The 20,781-nt window shown below is 38.4% G+C and overlaps 2 protein-coding genes across 6 annotated transcripts; both read right to left on the bottom strand.

Annotated features, from left to right (window-relative positions):
• Positions 1–1,780: 1,780 nt before the first annotated feature.
• LOC122876745 lies at positions 1,781–11,966 on the bottom strand. 4 transcript variants are annotated; one of them, XM_044197403.1, is made up of 6 exons: positions 11,753–11,966; positions 11,573–11,641; positions 10,801–10,910; positions 5,672–6,037; positions 3,751–3,957; positions 1,781–2,374 (listed from the first exon to the last, which is right to left on the bottom strand). In XM_044197403.1, exons 3-6 carry the CDS (start codon positions 10,862–10,864, stop codon positions 1,962–1,964), a joined length of 1,050 nt encoding a protein of 349 aa, XP_044053338.1. In that variant the 5' UTR covers positions 10,865–10,910; positions 11,573–11,641; positions 11,753–11,966; the 3' UTR covers positions 1,781–1,961. The 4 variants fall into 4 exon arrangements, with proteins under 4 accessions (XP_044053338.1, XP_044053339.1, XP_044053341.1 ...); XM_044197404.1 differs by lacking the exon at positions 11,573–11,641; XM_044197406.1 differs by lacking the exon at positions 3,751–3,957 and having other exon boundaries at positions 11,753–11,963.
• Positions 11,967–13,471: 1,505 nt separating this feature from the next.
• Positions 13,472–19,637, bottom strand: LOC122876728 (fucosyltransferase 7). Of its 2 annotated transcripts, XM_044197375.1 has the most exons (3): positions 19,504–19,637; positions 19,069–19,205; positions 13,472–18,209 (listed from the first exon to the last, which is right to left on the bottom strand). In XM_044197375.1, exon 3 carries the CDS (start codon positions 18,154–18,156, stop codon positions 17,116–17,118), a length of 1,041 nt encoding a protein of 346 aa, XP_044053310.1. In that variant the 5' UTR covers positions 18,157–18,209; positions 19,069–19,205; positions 19,504–19,637; the 3' UTR covers positions 13,472–17,115. The 2 variants fall into 2 exon arrangements, with proteins under 2 accessions (XP_044053310.1, XP_044053312.1); XM_044197377.1 differs by lacking the exon at positions 19,069–19,205.
• Between the last annotated feature and the right edge of the window lie 1,144 nt (positions 19,638–20,781).

Below are 20,781 nucleotides of genomic sequence, written 5' to 3'. Positions count from 1 at the left end.
ATAAAAACTTTAAATAAACTATAAAAAACTATGAATAATTTCTTTTCTTCGGTATTTTTGTCATATACAAATATGCAATGATGTTTGCTGTGTAATATGTTTGTCGATGTTGTCCAATGTCCAAGTCTCTTTTTGATCATGTGACTAGACGATACGATATACAGTAGCTAGTTTAGGCGCTATCCATGGTTCTGATAGCTTTCTCTTTGACCTCTCTACTTTCCCAATACAATAGCCTAAGTAATTTATTCAACTGTAAAATCCAACACATCGTTAGTAAAATATATTGACGCCTCATGGTGTGTGTGTGTGCACGCTTCATAACTAGTAACAAGCGTGCACTAGGGCCCATCATAATAGCATGCACTGGTGTCCGTCGTAACTACCTTGCACCACTAACTCTTACAATGTAGGCGGGGTTATTATCAGGGCTTCAGAGCTAAACCTCTTTACTTTTCCAGCAGTTGGGAAACAACAGACGAGACTTTTCTTGGTTTTGAGAAGTTGCAGCATTTTTTAACTGACACACTGTAACCTAAACTGTACATTTACAGCCACATTGACAACTTACTGCTAACCTTTTCCTCTGCGTTGCTCCATTCACTGTCACTTTTCTGTTGCTCGCTCTCTCTCTCTCTCACTCACTCCTCGCTCTCTCTCACTTGTTCTCAATCACACTCTCGCTACGCACATATGTCGTTGTTTATTAGTCTACAACAAAGAGACAAGCTTTTACTGCACTTCTGAGCTCTGTCTTAACATGATCTGTTCTGCATGAGCCCGGTAAATTGTGCAGCCGTAGTACTGCTAGGTAGAAGGTGCATCAAACTGTAAATGCATGTAGGCTACAGAGATAATGAATTAAAATAAAGCACAGCATGCAAGAGACAAATAATGGTTTATTTAATAATATACATGAACACAGACCTTAGAAAACTGTTTTTCTGGCCCAAAATAAAATATATATAAAAAATCGTCAAGCATTTGCAGCTAGATAGGCATTACCAATTGATTCAATCCATCGTCAATTCTCAATTAAACTGACAATCGAACCAAGCCTACCACCGGCAATGTGGTATGTGAACAAAATTTGACCTGCCAGCCGCGGCCCACTGGTTATTGGAACATGGTCCCAAAACTGTCAATAGGCTACCTATACTATAAGGCAGGTGCAGGAAGTGGTACCGACAGTGGCACGCAAAATCCTGCTAGCTGTAGTGATAACATAAACAGTCTGCTGGACACCTGTCCTACTATTGGTGGGTGAGGATGAGCAGCAGTCATTCTCTCTCCTGTCCAGGATTAAAAATGAAATGAGGTGACGCAAAAACAAATCAAGGCACTTGATGGTCTTCAAGTGCCTCGGGCTCAAAATTATGAGGCTGTGTTCCGTCATATGCGTATGAATATACTATATATTATATATTTTCAACTTCTTCAGTGTCAAAACCATCGTTGGGATCCATTCTTCTTAATGATAAACTGGAACTACCTTGGCCTCTCACCCTTTTGTTACATCATATCCAATTTGTTTTTTGAAGTAAAGCTCTCTTACAAAAATGATTCCTGAAGTTACTGTAGTGTATATTGTTTTGAAAATTTCTACATCATTTCGTTATGGACAATAATTTTGTGGATGTTAAAGAGCAACTTGCAGGTTGCTCTTTAACATCCACAAAATTATTGTCCATTATTATTATATTCAATGACAAACAATTGACAAACAGGGCAGCAGGGGAAAAAGTCAATGATAAATACGATTGGAATAAATGTTCACAGGGTTTATTGAATAAAGCAATTTCCATCTTTCTGAGTAATGTCAGATCAAAGACCTGAATAATGGAATGAGGACTAGGAGAACCTACACACTAGTCTCTTAAAACCATACATCAAGGTGTAGTGATGCTGTAGTAAATACAGGCTGCCTGCAAAGGCCAAAGGTCAGATACATTTATACAAGCCTAATGACTTTTTCTACCAAGGGTATAGGAGTAATGGAGGATTCCGCCTTTCTCCAGGAAGCAGTCATGCTCATGGGTTCCCAGCTTGATCTGTCTCTGGCAGACTCCCAGCAGGTCATCGATGATGAAGTCACTGTCATGAACCTCAAGCTGCAGTATGTCATTCTTCTGGGCCTTGAAGTGGGTAAACTCCTCCTCCCACCATGGGTTTGGGTTGTTGTTGCGAACAGACGTTTCACCCAGAGGGACGGAGCCACAGAACACCTTGACATAACCGTCTGTGGTTCCCAGGATGCTGGAGGGGAGATTGCTGGCCTGCAGGTTAAACAGCTTCAGCTGGGCTTGAGCCACAGTCAGACTGCATAGGACCAACAGGAAGAGCAGAAGACTGGAGACCATGGCGTCACAGGAGGCTGTGGAAAGGGAACAATAGATGTTTGCATTTTAATCTAGTTACATTCAATTCAATTCCCTGATTAGTGTACAGGGAGTACCTACTGTATATATATAATTACAAATCTTTGCAATGCAATTAATGAAGCTTTGTGCCTGTCATGTGCAACATGCTATCACAATACAGCAACAAAACATCAGAACATTAGCAACACATTGAGTACATATGCCAGTTTATGAAAGGGGATGAGGAGTGTACATGCCACTTGCCAAAAAGGCAAGGCAGATCTGGCCTAGGGGCACAGATTAGTTTCAAGAAATTAAAAGGGAAAACACAAACCCTATACTGAGCAAAATTACAGTCACAGATGTAGTCTTACCTGTAGTCTTGATGCCTTGTCTCTAACCACTCTGTCTGTTGTTTCATATGTTTTTAAAGGCCAGCGCCCCCCCAGGGCCCTGAACTAAATGATCGAACATGAACTAGCTTGTACACAACATACCCATTTTGTGTGTAAAAATGGATCCACAAATGCGTATATATCACTTTATTTGTTGTGGTGAAACTATTTACATTTGTAAAATCTATAACATTTTTATGTGAAATTAAAATACGTTTTTACAGAGTAAGTTATGCATATTTGCAAATCAATCCGTATTTTTGTGGATATAACTTTACACAACACAAATTAAAAAATGCATGTTTGTGGATAGTGAAATATTTTTGTATTATGCTACACATTTGTGGATTGTCTTCTGTGGGTTACAAATAATAAAAGTCTAATAAAAACTCACCTTATCCAATATCTGATGAGGGGACTATAGCACCACAATCATCAAATCAGATCAAATTCTTACAGTCTCAAAGAGCAAAGACACAAATACTGTATTCCAGACTAAATATTTCACAATTTTCCTGAAGATATTTTCTTTTTTACTTTTTACATTATGATATTTTTCAATTAAAAAGGCTACTACTGAGAGCATATTAATCTTGTTAACCTAATAGGGATGGCAGATTTCACTTTCTCAGGGCTTCTGTGAGGTAAGCAAAACAGCCAGCATTGTTTTTTTCTGTTCACTTTAGATGAACAAAAAGCAGCAGTTTACGTTTTGTTTACGTTTCATATTTCTCACCAAAATGCAGTGCGTTTTGCCTGATGATCTTACAAGCCTGCTGAGTGGCTTCTCTACCCTATGAATCCTTTGTAAAAACCTTTTGTTTCTGCATAGGTAGTAAATTCTTGTCACAGCAGACATGTTCACTTGTCAAACACAAGGTGTCACAGTATGGCTTAATTCATTTAGGTGTTTCAGGAACCAAGGCTCTGATATTGTGCATGCAGGATTAGTGGCAGACATAATACATGCATGTACATAATAGTTCAATGTTTACTTTTATCTTTGTTCAGCTTTGTTGTCCATGTTTTTAGCTGTACTAGTGCATTGCCCAATTGGGACGTGGCTGTTCGGAATGGGCCGATTGCTTGGTTCCCAGTATTGATGCTTTCAGTGTTGTCGAGAACAGCGGTATGGCTGCTTGCAGTGTCCTCGAGAACCGCACTCCATTGAATCCTCAGCAATATCAATCGGATGAATGGTTCTCGAGATATAAGAAGGATAGTCATACACACATACATACAGACAGAGATTTCTTCCTTTATAGTTATATGATGCTGCTACAGAGCCACCTACTGGCCAAATGGCACCAAATTTGTCATGGTCACTCAGACATTATATCTACACATACACCAAATGTGGTTGCAATAGCACAAAGCGTTCTGGAGATATGACTTTTTTTTTGTAATAGAAGCCCAAACCCACAGCATTTGAGCAAACTTTGTTTCTGAGACTTGGTTCAAAATTTACAAACGAATTGTTGTTATAGCGCCACCATCTAGCCAAATTACACCAAATTCAACTCTGCCTCCCTTGGGTCCTCAGGAATACACCCGCCAAGTGTGAAGTTGATCAGATGAATGGTTCAAAAGAAAATCGAAGGACAGACATACAGACAGACAAAAAGAGAGACAAAGATTCCTTCTTTTATAGTTAGACTACTGCATTGTCCATTCAAAACGTGCCTGTTTGAAATGGGACGATTGCTTGGCCTACGGCATTGCTGCGTCATCTCATAGAAAAATGAATACTGTTGATTTGAAGTGTGAATGAGTATATACATCAACAACATGAAAGAACATTCTATTGTACACAGATGTTAAGTAGGCCTACTGTAACAATGAATCATATTGGGCTCCCAGATCAACAGTGCCTTCAGTTCGGATCATTTGAGTGGGTATATTTGCTCAAAAGATTTGTGCTTATATGTATATTATGTGTATATAAGTCATCAGATTTTATCCTGAATAAGAATATCCACTCACACTATCCAAATTAATTTCTAGATTCTGGGAGGCCTGGGATGAAGTCATTTTTAGGGCAAGGCCACTTTGGCCTTGGATAAATACAAATTTATTGGGGCTTCACAGCCAAAATGTGGGGCACCAAGGCCAAAACCAATGGTACAATAAGTGATAATTACATTGTCAGTGTACTGAAAAACATTACTTTCTGCATTAACATGCAACCTGCATGTTGGTGTTGGACATAAATCATGAGGTGGGGAAAAGTCCAATATGGACATAATTCCAAAGGATACTGTTTTATCTGTTGATGTGTAAGGCTTCCTCTGCCTTTTGGAGTTTTATGGGTAAAAGAAAGCCTGAGAGGACTGACTGTGTGTGCATGAATAAATAAAATTTTAGCTGCAGCTCTCTCATAGATGTAGGTTACCCTATTCTCATGAATGTCTTTTGGTTTCAAAGAACTTGCGTGATGTTCACAAGGAATTTATTATCTCTGACAAATCTGACACATCTCTGTGTCAGCCTTAGAAGGTAGTAAACTCTTGTCAAATAGAATAGGTAAACTGATTATTTCTGTGTTTCACTCCCACAATATTATGCTAAATGAGCACACAATTTGGTTGTTGCAGCAACCAGTTTATTTCTTATTGACAACCTTGGAAACATGGTAAAATAGCCACACTAGTGACAACGGCACCAGAATAATATTTATTGATTAAGTTAATGAGTTTGAATGACTATTTTTCTGGTCTAATCCTAAATGGTAATCATAGATTTGGGACAGAGAACCTATGCACTCACAGCTTGTCTGTTCATCATCATACATTAGGATGTCAGAATGAGCCAGTCTGAGAGCTGTGCAGGCTGCATGTAAAGATTAAAGGTCAGATACATCTATACATGCCTAATGACTGTCTCAGCTGAGGGTGAAGGTATAATGGAGGGTGCCACCTTTCTCCAGGAAGCAGTCATGCTCATGGGTTCCCAGCTTGATCTGACGCTGGCAGACTCCCAGCAGGTCATCAAAGATGACATCACTGTCGTAAACCTCAAGCCTCAGTACATCGTTCTGCTGGGCCTTGAAGTAGGCGAACTCCTCCTCCCACCAGGGGTTCACATTGTTGTTACGGATGGATGTTGTACCCAGAGTGGCTGAGCCACAGAACACCTTGACATAGCCGTCTGTGGTTCCCAACAAGTCAGAGGGAAGATTGCTGGCCCGCAGGTTAAACAGCTTCAGCTGGGACTGAGCCACACTCAGACTGCACAGGACTAACAGGAAAAGAGGAAGACTGGAGGCCATGGCTTCACAGGATGCTATGGAGGGGGAACAACAAATTTAGATTGTAGCTAGCATTCCAAAATGTTTTCTCATATCTAATTTTTGCCTATTTAAACTTAGTGTCACGTTAGTGTCACATTAGAGTTGCACAGTCTCAGGAGCTTGGGGTTCGGTGTCTTGCCTAAGGACACTTCGACATGTGGGCTGGGTGAAGCCAGGATCGAACCAACCTTCCGATTGGTGGACGACGAAGTGGCAGGAGGTGTCATTCCTTTTTAGACAATAGTCACCACTCAGTTGTCACACATCTAGTCTTACATGACCACATCTCCACACCACTACACTTGTGCACTTTTGAGTGCCCTCCTCCTGCTTTTCCACCAGACAGAACAGTTCTATACTTGCTCATTTACTAGCCTGACTAGCCTGATGAACCAACCTGCAGCTCATCCTGAACAAATTTCTGTTAACTTCTCTTTAACTTAATAAAGAGATGTTATTGGTTGATATCTTAAATACAGAGAAGTGAATAAAAAAATAATTCTGATTTCACCAGAAGTCTCAGTTCTGTCTCCCTTAACGCTAGGTGGAGTTGACAGTTGCCGTGGAGGTGGAGTTGACAGTTGCCGTTTGTATGAGCTTTTACTGCCATTGAGTGACCACAGTAGGAACGGCAACACGATTGAATTTGTGGTTGCACACGTTGCTAATACCAGTATATTCATTAAAGGATAAGGCTGGTGTTATTCTATATTTTTGTTATTGTCAACAAATGCCATGAAAATACCTAAACCTATGATGTGCTAGTCCGTCTCTCAATACTTTCTGACTTCTCTAGCCTGTCTGTAGCACTCAGCCTGAAGCCGATTGGTTCCTACTGGAGATTCAAATGTTAAAAGGCGGTTATAGTTTTTTTTTTTTAAGTTCAGTAATTTCCTAAAACAGCTGGTCACTGTAGTTTTTATCAAATTATTTAATTCAATTATTATTCAAATAGGAGGAAATAGTGCATTTGTTGGGGACTATCTTCAGCTGTGGATTAATATGCATTTGTTCTAGTGAGTATTTCAGGCAGCAGGACGATGATGTGGGATTGTGTTGAAAGTATGAAAGTATCACTTTAATGTACAGATCAAGTCTTTCAGATCAAGCCATGAGCACTGAAAACACACAATGACAATTTGCTTTTTTTTTTTTACTTGTAACAGTCTATTTTCTAGTCACGAAGAGTACTATATAGCCTCTGAAAACAGTTGTATAATGTCTTTTGTGGCTTTGGGGAGCTTTGTCAAGTAAGAGAAAATAATGTGATGTCATCAGGGTTATGTCAGCTTGGGAAACTACCAATTTATAAAATAAAGCCTGTATTACAAACTGTGGGTGGGGGTGTTTGAAAGACGTGGGCATCATCATCTAATGAAAGACGCCACCAAGTTGCATTATGGGAATTGTAGGATCCGGTGTTTTGGAGCTTGATTTATACTAGGGACTAAAAGTCAGGATATCTTGGCATCTACTGCTTCCATTTTGACCATTCTTTTTTAATTGGTCTCTTGTGAACCTTTTGGAAGTGTAACATTAGATCTCTGGAGTACTATTTTAATTAAAGGCCATTATTTAATATAACTAACTGTAACTAAAACCTTATAAAAAAGAATTGCTGATAAGGTTTGCTGATATTGAGATCATGTAGTTTAAATAGGAAAAGGAAATAAGTGTATTTATAGACACTATAAACAGTGCCCGCACCTGCAGAAAGGCCATGTTTACACTTGCTGATGTTACCTTAAAATAACAGCTCCTCCCCTTAAAGAAAATAAAAACCTATGTGGTTGTCATCTTTTCACACACAACTTGTTGAGTTAGACATTGACAAGATGTTGCACCATCCTCACTGAAGGCGAGTGTGAAAATTTGACTCCATAACAGCTGGATTTCTTTGGACTGTTCTCCTTTCACCGTTCTACCTACATTCACAATATGTCACAGATATTTGAGACAAGTATAGTCTGGGTGCCTGTCCTTCAACCTTCGATTTCTTTACTGTTAGTTTCTGCAAATGTAAGAATTTAAGTTTACTTTGCTGTAGCACTTAGTATACAGTTGGTTACTCTGTATGAAAGTGAAGCTAATGATCTAAACAGAAAATGTAGATATAATGTAGCAACAATATGGACATTTACTAGCCTGGTGAACCCACCTGCAGCTCATCCTGATTAAATTTCTGTTAACTTAACTTAATAAAGAGATGTTATTGGTTGATAACTTAAATACAGAGAAGTGAATAAAAAAAAAATAGCTTAAAGGATACCATTACACTACATTTCTCTTCCTCATTTCCGGTGTCTACTTTCAAAATAAAGTGACCAAAATGAAGAAGTTAGAAATGAACTAATAGAACCATAGTTGTCTGTTTTGATTATTTTATTTTGAAAGATTTCACCAGAAGTCTCAGTTCAGCATTGTGTCTGCCTTAACTGCAGGTGGAGTTGACAGTTGCTGTTTGTATGTAGAATCATGCCGTTTGTATGTAGAATCACGAGCTTTCACTGCCATTGAGTGACCAAAGTAGGAACGGCAACACGATTGAATTTGTGTTTGCACACAGTGCTAATACCAGTATATTCATTAAAGGATAAGGCTGGTGTTATTCTATATTTTTGTTATTGTCAGCAAATCCCATGAAAATACCTAAACCTATGATGTGCTAGTCCATCTCTCAATACTTTCTGACTTCTGTAGCACTCAGCCTGAGTGCACTCAGTCGATTGGTTCCTACTGGAGATATAATGTAGTAACAATATGGAGTTTGTTGTTTTGAAAATAACAGCAGTATTAGAATGTGCAAATAAGATTAGCAATATACAGTAGTATTTAAGCTAAATTCATGGATTAATTCTGCAGAATGTTGCTTTAAAAAGGGAATTGTTTTCAGACTATTTCTGTTTGATTTGGTCATTTGGTTCACTTACATATTCAAGTCTATCAAAGCTCCATTATCAGCCATGCAGCACTGTTTGGACAGGTTGAAGTATTAGTTGAATATTGACTGACATAAATATTAACTGGCATAACTAATGAATGGGAACATTCAGAGCAGCAATGGCCTAAGAGCATGGATAAGTTTGAAGAATAGGAAAAATGAAAAAACTTGACTGGCCAGAACTAGAAGATTAGATGTGAAAGTCTTACCTGTAGTCTTGGTACCTTGCTTCTCACCATCTGCTGTTCCATGCTTTTAAAGGCCAGCAGCGCTCATATCAGTTTGATAAAAACCCTCCCATAAAACACTTACTGAAGCACAAACTGCTGCTACACTCTCACCATTATGCAATATGACAAAAATAGAGTGACTTTCTGAAAGAAGACTAGCACCACAAATTTTAAATTAAAATTCACTTTACTGGCATGACCATAATTAAGTGCACTATTGTCAAAGCAGTTTGTACGTGAAAAAGTTTTACAATGTAAGAATAATAATTTGGCATAAAAGACAAAATTGTCCATATATGAAGATGGTTTGGTGCTCATGCTAGGATTTGGCATACAGGTTGCCAGTAGGTGGTGCAATGACTTTAACTCCTAATTGGCATTTAGATGTCCTCAGACCGGGTCTCTTATTAAACATATGAAATTTGTACAGCTTCATGGTAAACAATGCATCACCACAGCAACAACTCACAATATAGCAATCAATGTCTTAAGACTTTTCTGGCCAAATTTGAGGTTGATCTGGTCAAATTGCTAGGAGGAGTACATCAAAGTATAAAATGTGTTATTTCCTGTTGCCAGTAGGTAGCGCTATGACTATGACTGAATGTGTTCAGGGTGGGATCCTTATCATTCATGTGAAGTTTGGTTGAGATTGGACCGTGTACCGTTATGTTACAAACCACTTCCTGTTTCATGGCAAAATATCAAAATTCGCAGTCCCATAACGGAGGGGTAGGTCAAAGTATAAAACTTGTCATTTCCTGTTGCCAGTAGGTGGCACTATGACAGAATATTGGCATGTGGATGTCTTCAGAGCGGGACTCTTATCAAACATGTGACATTTGGAGCAGATTTGACCATGTACACTACAACAACTTCCTGTTTCTTTGCGAAACATCAAAATTCGCCACCACGCCACAGACACACCCTTCAACAAAAACTCACATTTAGCACAAATTTTCATCGCGAAGGTCTTTAGATTGCACTGCGAAAACTTGAAGTCGATCCGATTAATTCTTTAGGAGGAGTTTGTTAAAGTACGGACCCTGTAAATGGCAAAGAAAAAGAATAATTACAGCTGCAAGCAGCGATGAACAGTATTACACCTGACCACACGGCAGGTTGCGATGCTGCCAGACGTTGGACGATGGCTCTAAATTTTCACGTGTTCTGGACGTTGCACGAAAGAGTTAAATGTCACCTCCTGTCCACTCCCTAGAGAACACCCACAAATTACATGTAATTTTCCAGTATATCAAGTGTAAACCAAACCCTGAAATTTTCATGTAAATCAAATGATGATTGTCACGCAAGGCTTATATTTAATAATTGTTAATTGTTTATTATTATTATTATTATTATTATTATTATTATTATTATTATTATGGTTGGTAGGCCTATCTGGTTTATTAAAACCTGACTAATATTATTTGATTTGTAAATAATTTAATGTTTACATTTTCTATTATAACCAGGTTATATATTTGTTGCTATGTATAATTTAGTTCATTACAATTGTGTAAATACTTTTATTATTTGATCATTTTGAATAATTCCTTGCTCTTATACTGATACTGATACTCACTGTGTGATGGAGGGTCTAATGTAGGATATAGATCCTGATGAAGCTTAGGTGTTCCTGGACCCATCAGAAGTTATTGTTTGGCAGGTATCATGCCTCAGTCAAGTGACGACCTGAAGACAACACAGCGGCCAGCGACATCAGGAAAGTCTTATCCACAGGAAGACGCATCAAGATGAACACTGTGACCTGAGAGCTCCAATACCAGCTGACACTTCTGTATACCAGTAACCCTTTACCTCAATTGAGACATGACCTGGATAGTTTAAATAAAAGTTATGGCTTTGCTACTTTGTGCATTAATTGCTTGACTATGAATAAAGTGCTTTATTTTTAAGGAGAGTTTTCACAAAGGTTTTATGTAATTTCACTGTTTAAATAGGTGATATAAAAAAACCTGGTTCATTCAACATCCTGACTATGATGATGTGAAAGAGTTTTTCTAGTAATCCTTTACCACTTTGGTTACTTAGCAGTTTTTCAACTAAATAAGCAAGTTACTTTATAAGATCAGTAATTCTTTGAGTAATGTTGACACAGGATAAAGTTTAATCCAGGCAGGTTGCTGCCTCATTATGGTGTCACTGGTGTGATTAAACTAATGTGTAGTCAGGTTAACGCAATTATTTCTGGTTAAAGACAACAAATAAACCCACTAAAGTAGCCACTACTGTAGCCACTGCCCCGAGTGGTAACACTAATGTATAATCTATTGTTTCATATCGTACTTTCCACCTCCACAACCCGGTAATTACTTTAAGTGTTTACACGTTACCTCTGTATCTCCTCACAACAAATACTTTCTACTTTACTGGGCTCTGTACGTCACTTCTTAAAAATGCACCTGTAAAGACAAACGTAAAACAGTGCATATGTTTTTGGAGTTTAGGCATAAATACTAACTAACTAAACATTATGTAAGAGACATACAGTAAATAATGTCAGCAGTATTTACCTGAGAAAAACGCCAGCTGCGTAAATGTCACCCAAAATTTAACACGGCGTGATGTCATCTTAACATTCCCTATATAGTATTTAGCGATTATAATAAAAAGTATGGGCACTGGTATATTTAATAACTGTCATTTTATCCCAAAAGTTGTAAAGAAAGCAAGGGGATATAATAAAGATGTGGAGGGCGAGAGTGGATGAACCCGGTTAAAGAGTAACCGCCCGTACGGGACGCTATCAGAAGTAAAGCGAATGCACCCGCAACGAGGCGGGGACATGTCATTGCTCAACACGACACCTGGCATTCTATTGGTTGGGGGATTTTGACAGGGTTATTGCACAAAAAATCCAAGAGCAGAGGAGAAATCTAAGAGCAGAAGTTTTGCGAGCGCACAGAAGTAGTCTGAGCGCAAGGAGTAGGGCTGAAGCTGGAGTGCAGGAAATCTGTGCAAGCAACAATAGATATAAAATATTGAGGTTTTGTGAGAAAGCATTACAAAATCGGAAAATCATGCTCTCAAATTAAAAGAACAGGCAAGATAGGAAATTAATCCCATAAGCAAAGTCGTTTACATGTCATCTCTACACTCATAATAGGCTTTGTAGTTCTTCGCATCGGTCATTTACAGCAAGTTCACAAACTTAAGTATTAACTTAAGTTCGTTTAAGTTAACTTGAAGTTAACAGATTGACCCATGATTTTATTGTCAAATAATGAGAGAAGTCTGCTGCTATTAACAAGGAGCCATCAGACCGTTTGCATGATCTTGGGCCAGGGTGCAATTACAACTGGTGAACAATATTAATACATTTTAATACAACGTGCTGTAGCCTATATGTGCATAAAATACAAAATAGGCCTAATGAATGTCCCGCATAATCTGCATAGCCTTTTTCAAGTCTATAATTATCCAGCACCAGTACCTCAACCTCAACCAGATATATTATTATTATTATTATTATTATTATTATTATTATTGTAACATACAATAATATTCATTCCTTGATTCATAATATTCATTCATTTATAATATTCAACTGTCTGTGATTTGTTTATAGTCGTTGAGTCTTGCACAGTTTGCACTGGAATCACATCAGTCCCGTCTTCAGCCCTAGCCTTTTCATACTTTCAGTATGTGGTTCTAGAAAGAAACACTACATTTCTTTGTATCTTTGTGTTCACTTAAATGTTAAAAGTGTTTTAACTAATTGGCTAAACTCCAAATAAGAATTTTCAAGGTGGCCTAGGACCTGGAAAGGAAAGCCAAATCAGATTACTTGTTAACCTAATTACAAGATCTCATTCTAATCCTGAAACTCATTGGAAGGCTGTAAATTCCATCAAAATGGGTAATATCACCTGTGTACCTAATTATGTCTGATTGCCTAATCTCTGAACAAAAAGCGCCATTATTAGTGTTAATGTGCCCCCTGCTGGTCATAGCCCAAAATAAAAATTAAATTCTCAAAAAAAGTTCATCTTGTTTTCCAAAGACATTCATTACAATGATCTGTATCCTAAACCAGCATTGAGCGAGTACCACTGCTGTAACTTTAACCCCACACAACTGTTAGTTTTTAATGATAGAAAACTGAAGTTTGATGATGTTAAAGCTAGAATGTCGACTAATGTGTTTGTGTACCAAAAAAGGCAAAACGAGGCAATTTTATCTTGATGAAAATCATTTAAGTCATAACACTGCAATGCAAGTGTTTTATTTTTATAGGTTACACAAAAAAGGAAGAAAAAGACAAAGAAATAAGATGATCCTTAGCATGATAAATAGTTGTTGGATGAATATTATTATTTTAGAAAGATACTGTTGTAAATGCACAGTAAATTTACAGTAATTAATTCATGGCATCTTTATCAGTCGTTGAGGAAGTATTCAGATACTTTAAAGTTGCAATACAATGGAAAAACACTGTTACAAGTTAAGGTCTTGCAGTCCAAATTTTACTAAAGCAAAATGTAAAAGAATCAAAAGTACTTATTATGCAGAATGGCCCCTTTCAGTGTTGTATACTATTAGATACATGACACTGGACACAGGCCTACAGGGGACAGAGGGCCCCTAATTTAGAGCCTCTATGTTAAGTGAAAGGGCAAGGTTGTCACAAGAAAGAAACCAATATGATTGTTTTAGAGGGCTCATATTACATGGTGTCAATAATACTGACAGAAATAAAAGATTCATAAAATCTGGTCAACTGACCACCTAAGATAGTGAGTAAATGTGTAAGACACATTTTTATTTAATTTCTATAAATAGTTAAGATACTTACTATATCTGCTTTTGGGTAGTTTAATTTGTAACAATGCCTCATATTTTATCATTTGTGTAAGTGCATATGTTTTGTTGTGCAAAGTAACTATTAACTATAACTGCCAGATAAATGTAGTGTAGTAAAAAGTACAATATTTCCCTCTGAAATGTAGTGGAGTATAAAGTATAAAGTAGCAGAAAAAGGAACTAGTAAAGTACAGTACTTGACTAAATATACTATTGGATTGTTATTATTAATGCATTAGTATGTAAGCAGCATTTTAATATGGTAGCTGTCTAGCTGATATCATCATCATATTTTTATGATCCATTGGATAAGGACATTACTTATAACCAGGGCCATGGCTAACATTGAAGTTATGTCCTAAAAAGTAGGTTTCAGCATTTCTCCCCCCAAATTTTGTTCCTGGCAGTGTGGGCAAATCTTTGAAACATCATAAAAATATGCAGGTGATTTAAACATTTGATAGACCTGGTGGTAGTGTTGAGGGGTGCTTTTCTGGGGACATTTGGGAGTATTTTTACAAAGTAGTATTACGTATTTTACTCAAAAAAAAAAATCTGTATACTTCTTCCACCACTGAATGGAAGAACATTGACTTTTCAGGTAATCCCCATGTGTGTGACATGAGTATGAAGTTAAAGTTATGACTCTGTCAAAGTCAGGCTTAACTTGAAATCTTTCCAGTCATAGTATACTGCACTATTGCCAGTGTCAATACATGTTGTCAGTGTTTATGAGCACTGTCATTGTGGACTAAACTCCATACTAATACAATATCATAAACCACACCTGTTTTTACTTTTCTGTACACCTACATAAAAACTGTAAATTTGCTTTAAGCAAATTGGCAACATTTATGTTTGATATTGTACATGGTCCCTTACAAAATGAATAAAATAAAAGATATACTGCAGCAACCAATCCAGTATTTTTATATGATTTGTGGCACAAACCTGTTTTTCTTCCTTTTTGAGGTGCAACTGGAAAGGTTTTAGCATGTCTACAGTTAAGTAAGCTTCAAACCAACTAGTTCGCACAGCTTATCTACCAACCTCGTCTAACGGCAAACGTGATGATAATGGTTTTAAACTTTCAAATCCCACTGTCTTCCCAGTCTCTCCCCAAGAACTCCATTGCCCTGTTCTTAACTAATTCAGACTAGCAAGCTGTTATCAGGCTAAAATAATTCTCATCCAGCTAATTTGGTTTTCTTAAAGCAGTTTGAGGACTGATTTGTTAATCATGGATGAAGTTATTTTGGTTAACACTGCACTCTTATTTTGAAATAAAGGCAAAATGAGTAGAGAGTTGAAACCATGATCAGCATTCATATGACTGGCTGAGTGCTGATCATGTGATCGTAGTTACATGAGGTAGGTGTGTTGGGAACCCTTCATGACAAGTCTCATTTTAACAACTGCATTGTTACTGGTATCATTTGTTCTACATTGTGCTTCACAATGTTTCCACTGTTTCCATACTTGATCACTGTTAAACATTGGATATTACCAGTGAATGTGGTTAGGCTACTAGTGATATTAGGTGTGTGATTGGTGTGGTTTCCCACTAGACGTGCAATATATGTTTCAGTGATAATCATAAGCCTGCTTTGAAAATTAAACCTCACTAAAATCTCGTAAAAAGCAGCTTTAATTGCATGAACAATTTTCAGCAAAGTGAGTTCTTAGTTAGAGCAGTTAATAATTTAATTTACATGACAAATTCACATTTTAATGTCAAATTAAATGCCATATGTTCTGGCTCCATTGTTCATTTAACTGAGTAAATGTCTTTTTGAGTATCTCAATCTACACTTGGTTTGATTCTTTTTTAGTGTACAATTTTTTGTATATTTTATTGTGTATAAGTATTCTTCATTATGATAATTAAAATGTGATAATTACACCAACAATTTCTCAATAACTTTCAAACAAATTCCATTTCTATCTGAACCCTAAAATGTCTTCGTCATGATCCTACTAACTGTCAATAAGCTTGTACTTTTGCAGGTTTGGGCTTAAGGACTAGTTGCTCTAACAGTTACAGATTAATTTTAGACCAGCTTTCAAGAACCAAAAACTCCAGACTCACATCAACATCTGGATAACTCAGTTATCCACATAAGAAGAACAGGGCCCTTTTGTGGGGTGTTTTGCTTGTCTTCGTAGTCTTAATGTGATGAATCATACAAATGGGGATAACAGCACACACCTTCAGTCTCTCCTAGAAAGCATTCATAGTGTTACACTCAGTTGTTCACACAAAAAGTGACAGGAGTAGTTGTGTGAAGAAAGAAAAAAGACTGTATGAGAGAGAAGTTCAAACCCTGTCTATATTCCCACTTTCACACACCTCGACAATTGTTGCATAACGTGGGTGTTAATCAAAAACTCCAGGTAGGTTTCAAAGTTACAAAAATTGTCAGATGCAGCTCCGCTTATTCAAACATTAGAAAGGGAGGTTTCAGACACTGTTAGACAATCTCAAACACTTTGTTTGAAGCATGCTGAGGCCTATAAGGAAGATGGTTAAGTGTATACAATGCCTGTCTTTAACACCATAGATTTTAGTTTGTTTTTAAAGCACTAAATCATCTGCAATTGGTCAAAAGAATAGGAGATGATCTCACAAGTACTTAGTTTGAAGTACTTATCGGGGCCCTGAGCAGACAAACATAATTCAAATAAAGAAAACAAAATGTCTTTCTTGTTGTTTTTTGATGAGCAGACATTTCAAGTGAAGAATAATGAAATATCCCTCATTGTTTATAGTAATCAGTAGCTTGTTGCAAAGAGAAACTTTCCTCCGTGGTTAGAACAAATGGAACATGCTTATTTATGGTTACACACAAGCTCCCACTTCCGCTTTTTCGTACAGCGCACTGCCAACCCAAATAACCACTTGAGATTTGTTTCTGTGTTTTGCAGTTCCTCACTGCATGGCTGACTGAGACACATTAAATCCTACTTCAAACTGTCACTGTATGGTATTTTACATTTGTATGTGGTAATCCAGCAGTTTCAGCAGTCCCAAACAAAACACCTCAGTGACCTGAAAGCATGGAGAGATAAACTCTTAGCTGTTAACCCAGCTCTCCAGGTCCTGATAGACTCTATTTCCTGGTAAACTGGGGTACTTAACACAGATTTGACACAGCCGTTCTCTCCAGTCAGTGTAGGTTTTTATTCTGTGAGTGCGGTGCCACTGGAAGTACTTCTCATAGGCCTGCCGGTCTGCTGCCACATGCTTCAGATAGGCAGCCAGATCTGCTGTGCTCTTGAAATCAGCGACATGGATAAAGGAACCAGGGGGAGCCAGGGCCTCGTATGTGGCCCTGCTGGGGCCAAGAACCACCGGTACGGCGCCTGCTTGGAAAGCGTTCCTCCAGAGCTTCTCACTGATGTAGTCTTTCGTCTCAGAGTTCTCAAAAGACAGGTAAAAAAGACAGTTTGCAATGGTGGGCAACAGCTTCTTGTCTGACAGGGGTTTCTTGTTCCACTTGCCGTACATCTCTATGGGGATATACTTCTTTAGACTTTGGTAAACACCAGCCCGAGCCTGGTGAGGCCGGTATCTACTGACCACCCAGCTGACAAGGCAGGAGCGATTTGGAGCACCCTGGAAGCCTTGCTCATCACCTCCTAGTATGGTCTTTCCATAAGGGATAGATATGTCTGCATCACGTCTGTAGCTCATCGTCCAGTTGAAGAGGCCATTAAGCTGTGTGAGGTTTGCATTGTTGACAGGAGGCTCCATTGACAGCCACACCCAATGCTGGGAAGCCGGGCGATCCTGGTGCAGGGGCAGCGAGGACAGACCTTTGCTCAGTTCCTGGTGGTGGAAGACAACCACATCAGCAGCGGAGAAGGCGGAGGTGTTATCAGTGAGGAAACATCGGCTGATGTTGTACATCTCGAGGCATTTGTTCCCGTTGAGCCTGTATGAGCGGCCGAACGGCCAGTGCCACAGCAGGATGCTGATGTTTCTCTGAGGAACATCTGGATGATATTTCTGCAGATAGAGCTTCTCGTCCAAGAAGCTGTAATAAAGCAGGGATGAGAGAGAGCTGAGGATGAGGAGGAGGAAGATGAGGGCTCGGGATCCAGATGTTGTCATGGCTGCCTGGCGTTTTCCAGGCCAAAAGGGCACAGATCACTGGTATGGAACTTCTAGAAAGAAAGGGAGGATAGATCAGAGATGTTATTTTGCTTTCATATGTTCTCATCAGTGCAGGAACTGCAGAGAGCAAGGTGTTAAAAACAAAAACATCTCATAATGCAGAAGACATTTAATTCTGTTTTAACTCCCACAAATTATTATTAATCATTATTTTCTTCAGATAACAGTTACAGTTTAATTATAAGTGAGCTTGCATCAGAGATGTAACAGACACAAATAAAATACTTTAAGAAAGGTGCAGTAATCAGTTTTTGTTTTGTTTTTTTACAAAGGAGTAAAGCTTTGCCATTTGATGAAATCTGCACTGCTGTCTTGTGTCTTCCTCTATGTTCAGAGTTTTCAGTAAGAAAAGTAGGTTCTGCTTCTTCTTCTATTTAGGATTACATCATCAGTATTGCACACTCGTAACTGCTCAAAAAATTATGTTAAAGGTTTATACTATAAAAAAAAAACTAAGAATTGAACAGTTTGCAAATTATCAAAATAATTAAAACAGGTGACTTATCAAAGTCATTTATGACTATAGCAAATCACAAATATTTATCTGTATGTTTTTTTATAAAACATACATTTGATAACTTTCTGATAAGCATATTCTACTAACGTTTTTGTGTGGGTTGATGAGACATCTTGTGAAATGAAACTGGCAGAAAGAGGTTTTCTAAAGATGGCGCACCCTGATAGCTGGGTACACCACAAACTCAACATCATTTTAAGAACAGAACATTAAAAAAAATAAATTAAAAGCATTCTGTACACTATGAATCTGTAGTAAAAAACTTTGATATCAGCTTAGTGGGTGGATTTGATTGATAAAAAAATTAGGCTGGCAGAGATGTTGGCACTTACCTACGTGACACGATACCAGGCTGTCTGCTGCCCGTAGAGCTTTGTTCTACTCAACACATCCAAGAATATAAAGGAAATCCTACCCCCTCAAATTTTTGACTCATCTCTTGATTGACACTTCATACACACACACCCAGCTTCTCGGTGGTAGGGTGTGATAGTTGATGTACGATATCAATCAGTCATCAGGAGAAAGAAATGAGCAGCAACAAAAAGGAAAATTTGTTATTTATCATGCAGAAATTTCAAATTAATAAGTTCTTAAATTTTTTTTCATACAAACTGAACTATGAATTAATATTATTAAGATTAAGTTTGGGTGTGTTTACGCTCATGTTTAGTTGGGTTAAGGTAAGGGTTAGATGCGTTAAAACCCTCACCCATCACCACAGACACCTGTCACCGTGCCACTCTGTTTCATACTCATTTACTTACCTGTTAAACTGCTCATGCATCTGTTGTTTGCAGAATTAGCACAGCCAGCAGCTGGTGGCAATCAAAAACATTAACATTGCTGATTTTAGTTTTGTAAACCACAAGCTGGTCTTCCCCTTCCTGTTCTTGCAGCTCTGCAGAGGAAAGGGGCACAGGGTTACACAGCTTCTGTAGGCACAGACCACATCATAACCGTTTCAACGAGCAGAGCCCTCAGCCCTCCCAGTTCACATTTGGCTTTTAATGCATAGACTTATGCAAAACCTGCTCCCTCTCCATACTCACACTTTTCCGGTTGCTTTCTGCAATGCATTAACTCAATTTTAACTGAGTTATGCAACCACTAAAATATTATGGAACACAACCAAGCTGAGATGTGACTTGAAGCTCTATTTTTGTTCTGGCGCAGAGCCCAGAACGCTGTGTGAACTGATATTTTCTCACTAAGGTTATTTCCTCGACTGTGCTGGTTTGGTATCTTGGTGACTTGCCATGTGCCCCAGTGGAAGGAGAGGCTGTTGTGCAATCCACAAGCCTACACTGAAGGCCTTTCCTTTACTCGGATGACTCTGTATATAGCCATCTGAAGGCAGCAGATATCTGTTCCATCTGCAGTCTCTAACCGGAGTTATGTTGCACACTGTCAAGCCATAATTACCTTGACCACAATCTGCACCGTGCCGCTGGGTTCACAAAACTAGAGACCCTGCTCTGAGCAGGTGGGCATCGAACCACGCAAGATGCATTCATTCTTGACACCAAGATTGCAGTATGCTGCTGGAATGGCATCACCACAACTTCTACCATACCTCTCATCCCACTGCGGCACACATGGGGTAACCAACATACCAAACCAGCACAGTCGAGGAAATGAGCTAAATGCCAGTTCACTAATGCAATGTTCCTCACTGTGCGCCGACACCAAAATAGAACCCTTAGAGTGCAGGCACGTCTACAAGGTCATCAGGTGGGCACCCTGATCTCAGAGAAGGCTCAACAGTGTATTCCAGTGTCCCAGAATCCCTATTTTCCCTAATTCTTCTAATTGCATCAGGCAATGTACTTGTTAGATTCAACACCATTTACCACCATTTTTTATTATTACCAAATACCTCCGAGACACGATATCTAAAGCTTTAGTTACTCTAGATGGCATTGCCCTGGCCTCCAGCAATGGATCATAGCAAATCCTTTTTATTAGGCTGCCCGAATAAATCCCTTAAGACTCTCCAGTTGATCCAGAATGCTGCGGCACGTGTACTGACAAAAACTAGGAAA

This window comes from Siniperca chuatsi, linkage group LG5, assembly GCF_020085105.1.
Source record: "Siniperca chuatsi isolate FFG_IHB_CAS linkage group LG5, ASM2008510v1, whole genome shotgun sequence".
In the NCBI taxonomy this organism is placed as follows: domain Eukaryota; kingdom Metazoa; phylum Chordata; class Actinopteri; order Centrarchiformes; family Sinipercidae; genus Siniperca; species Siniperca chuatsi.
Note: the sequence above shows the minus strand (reverse complement) of the source record. Positions and strands in the feature narration are given on the sequence as shown.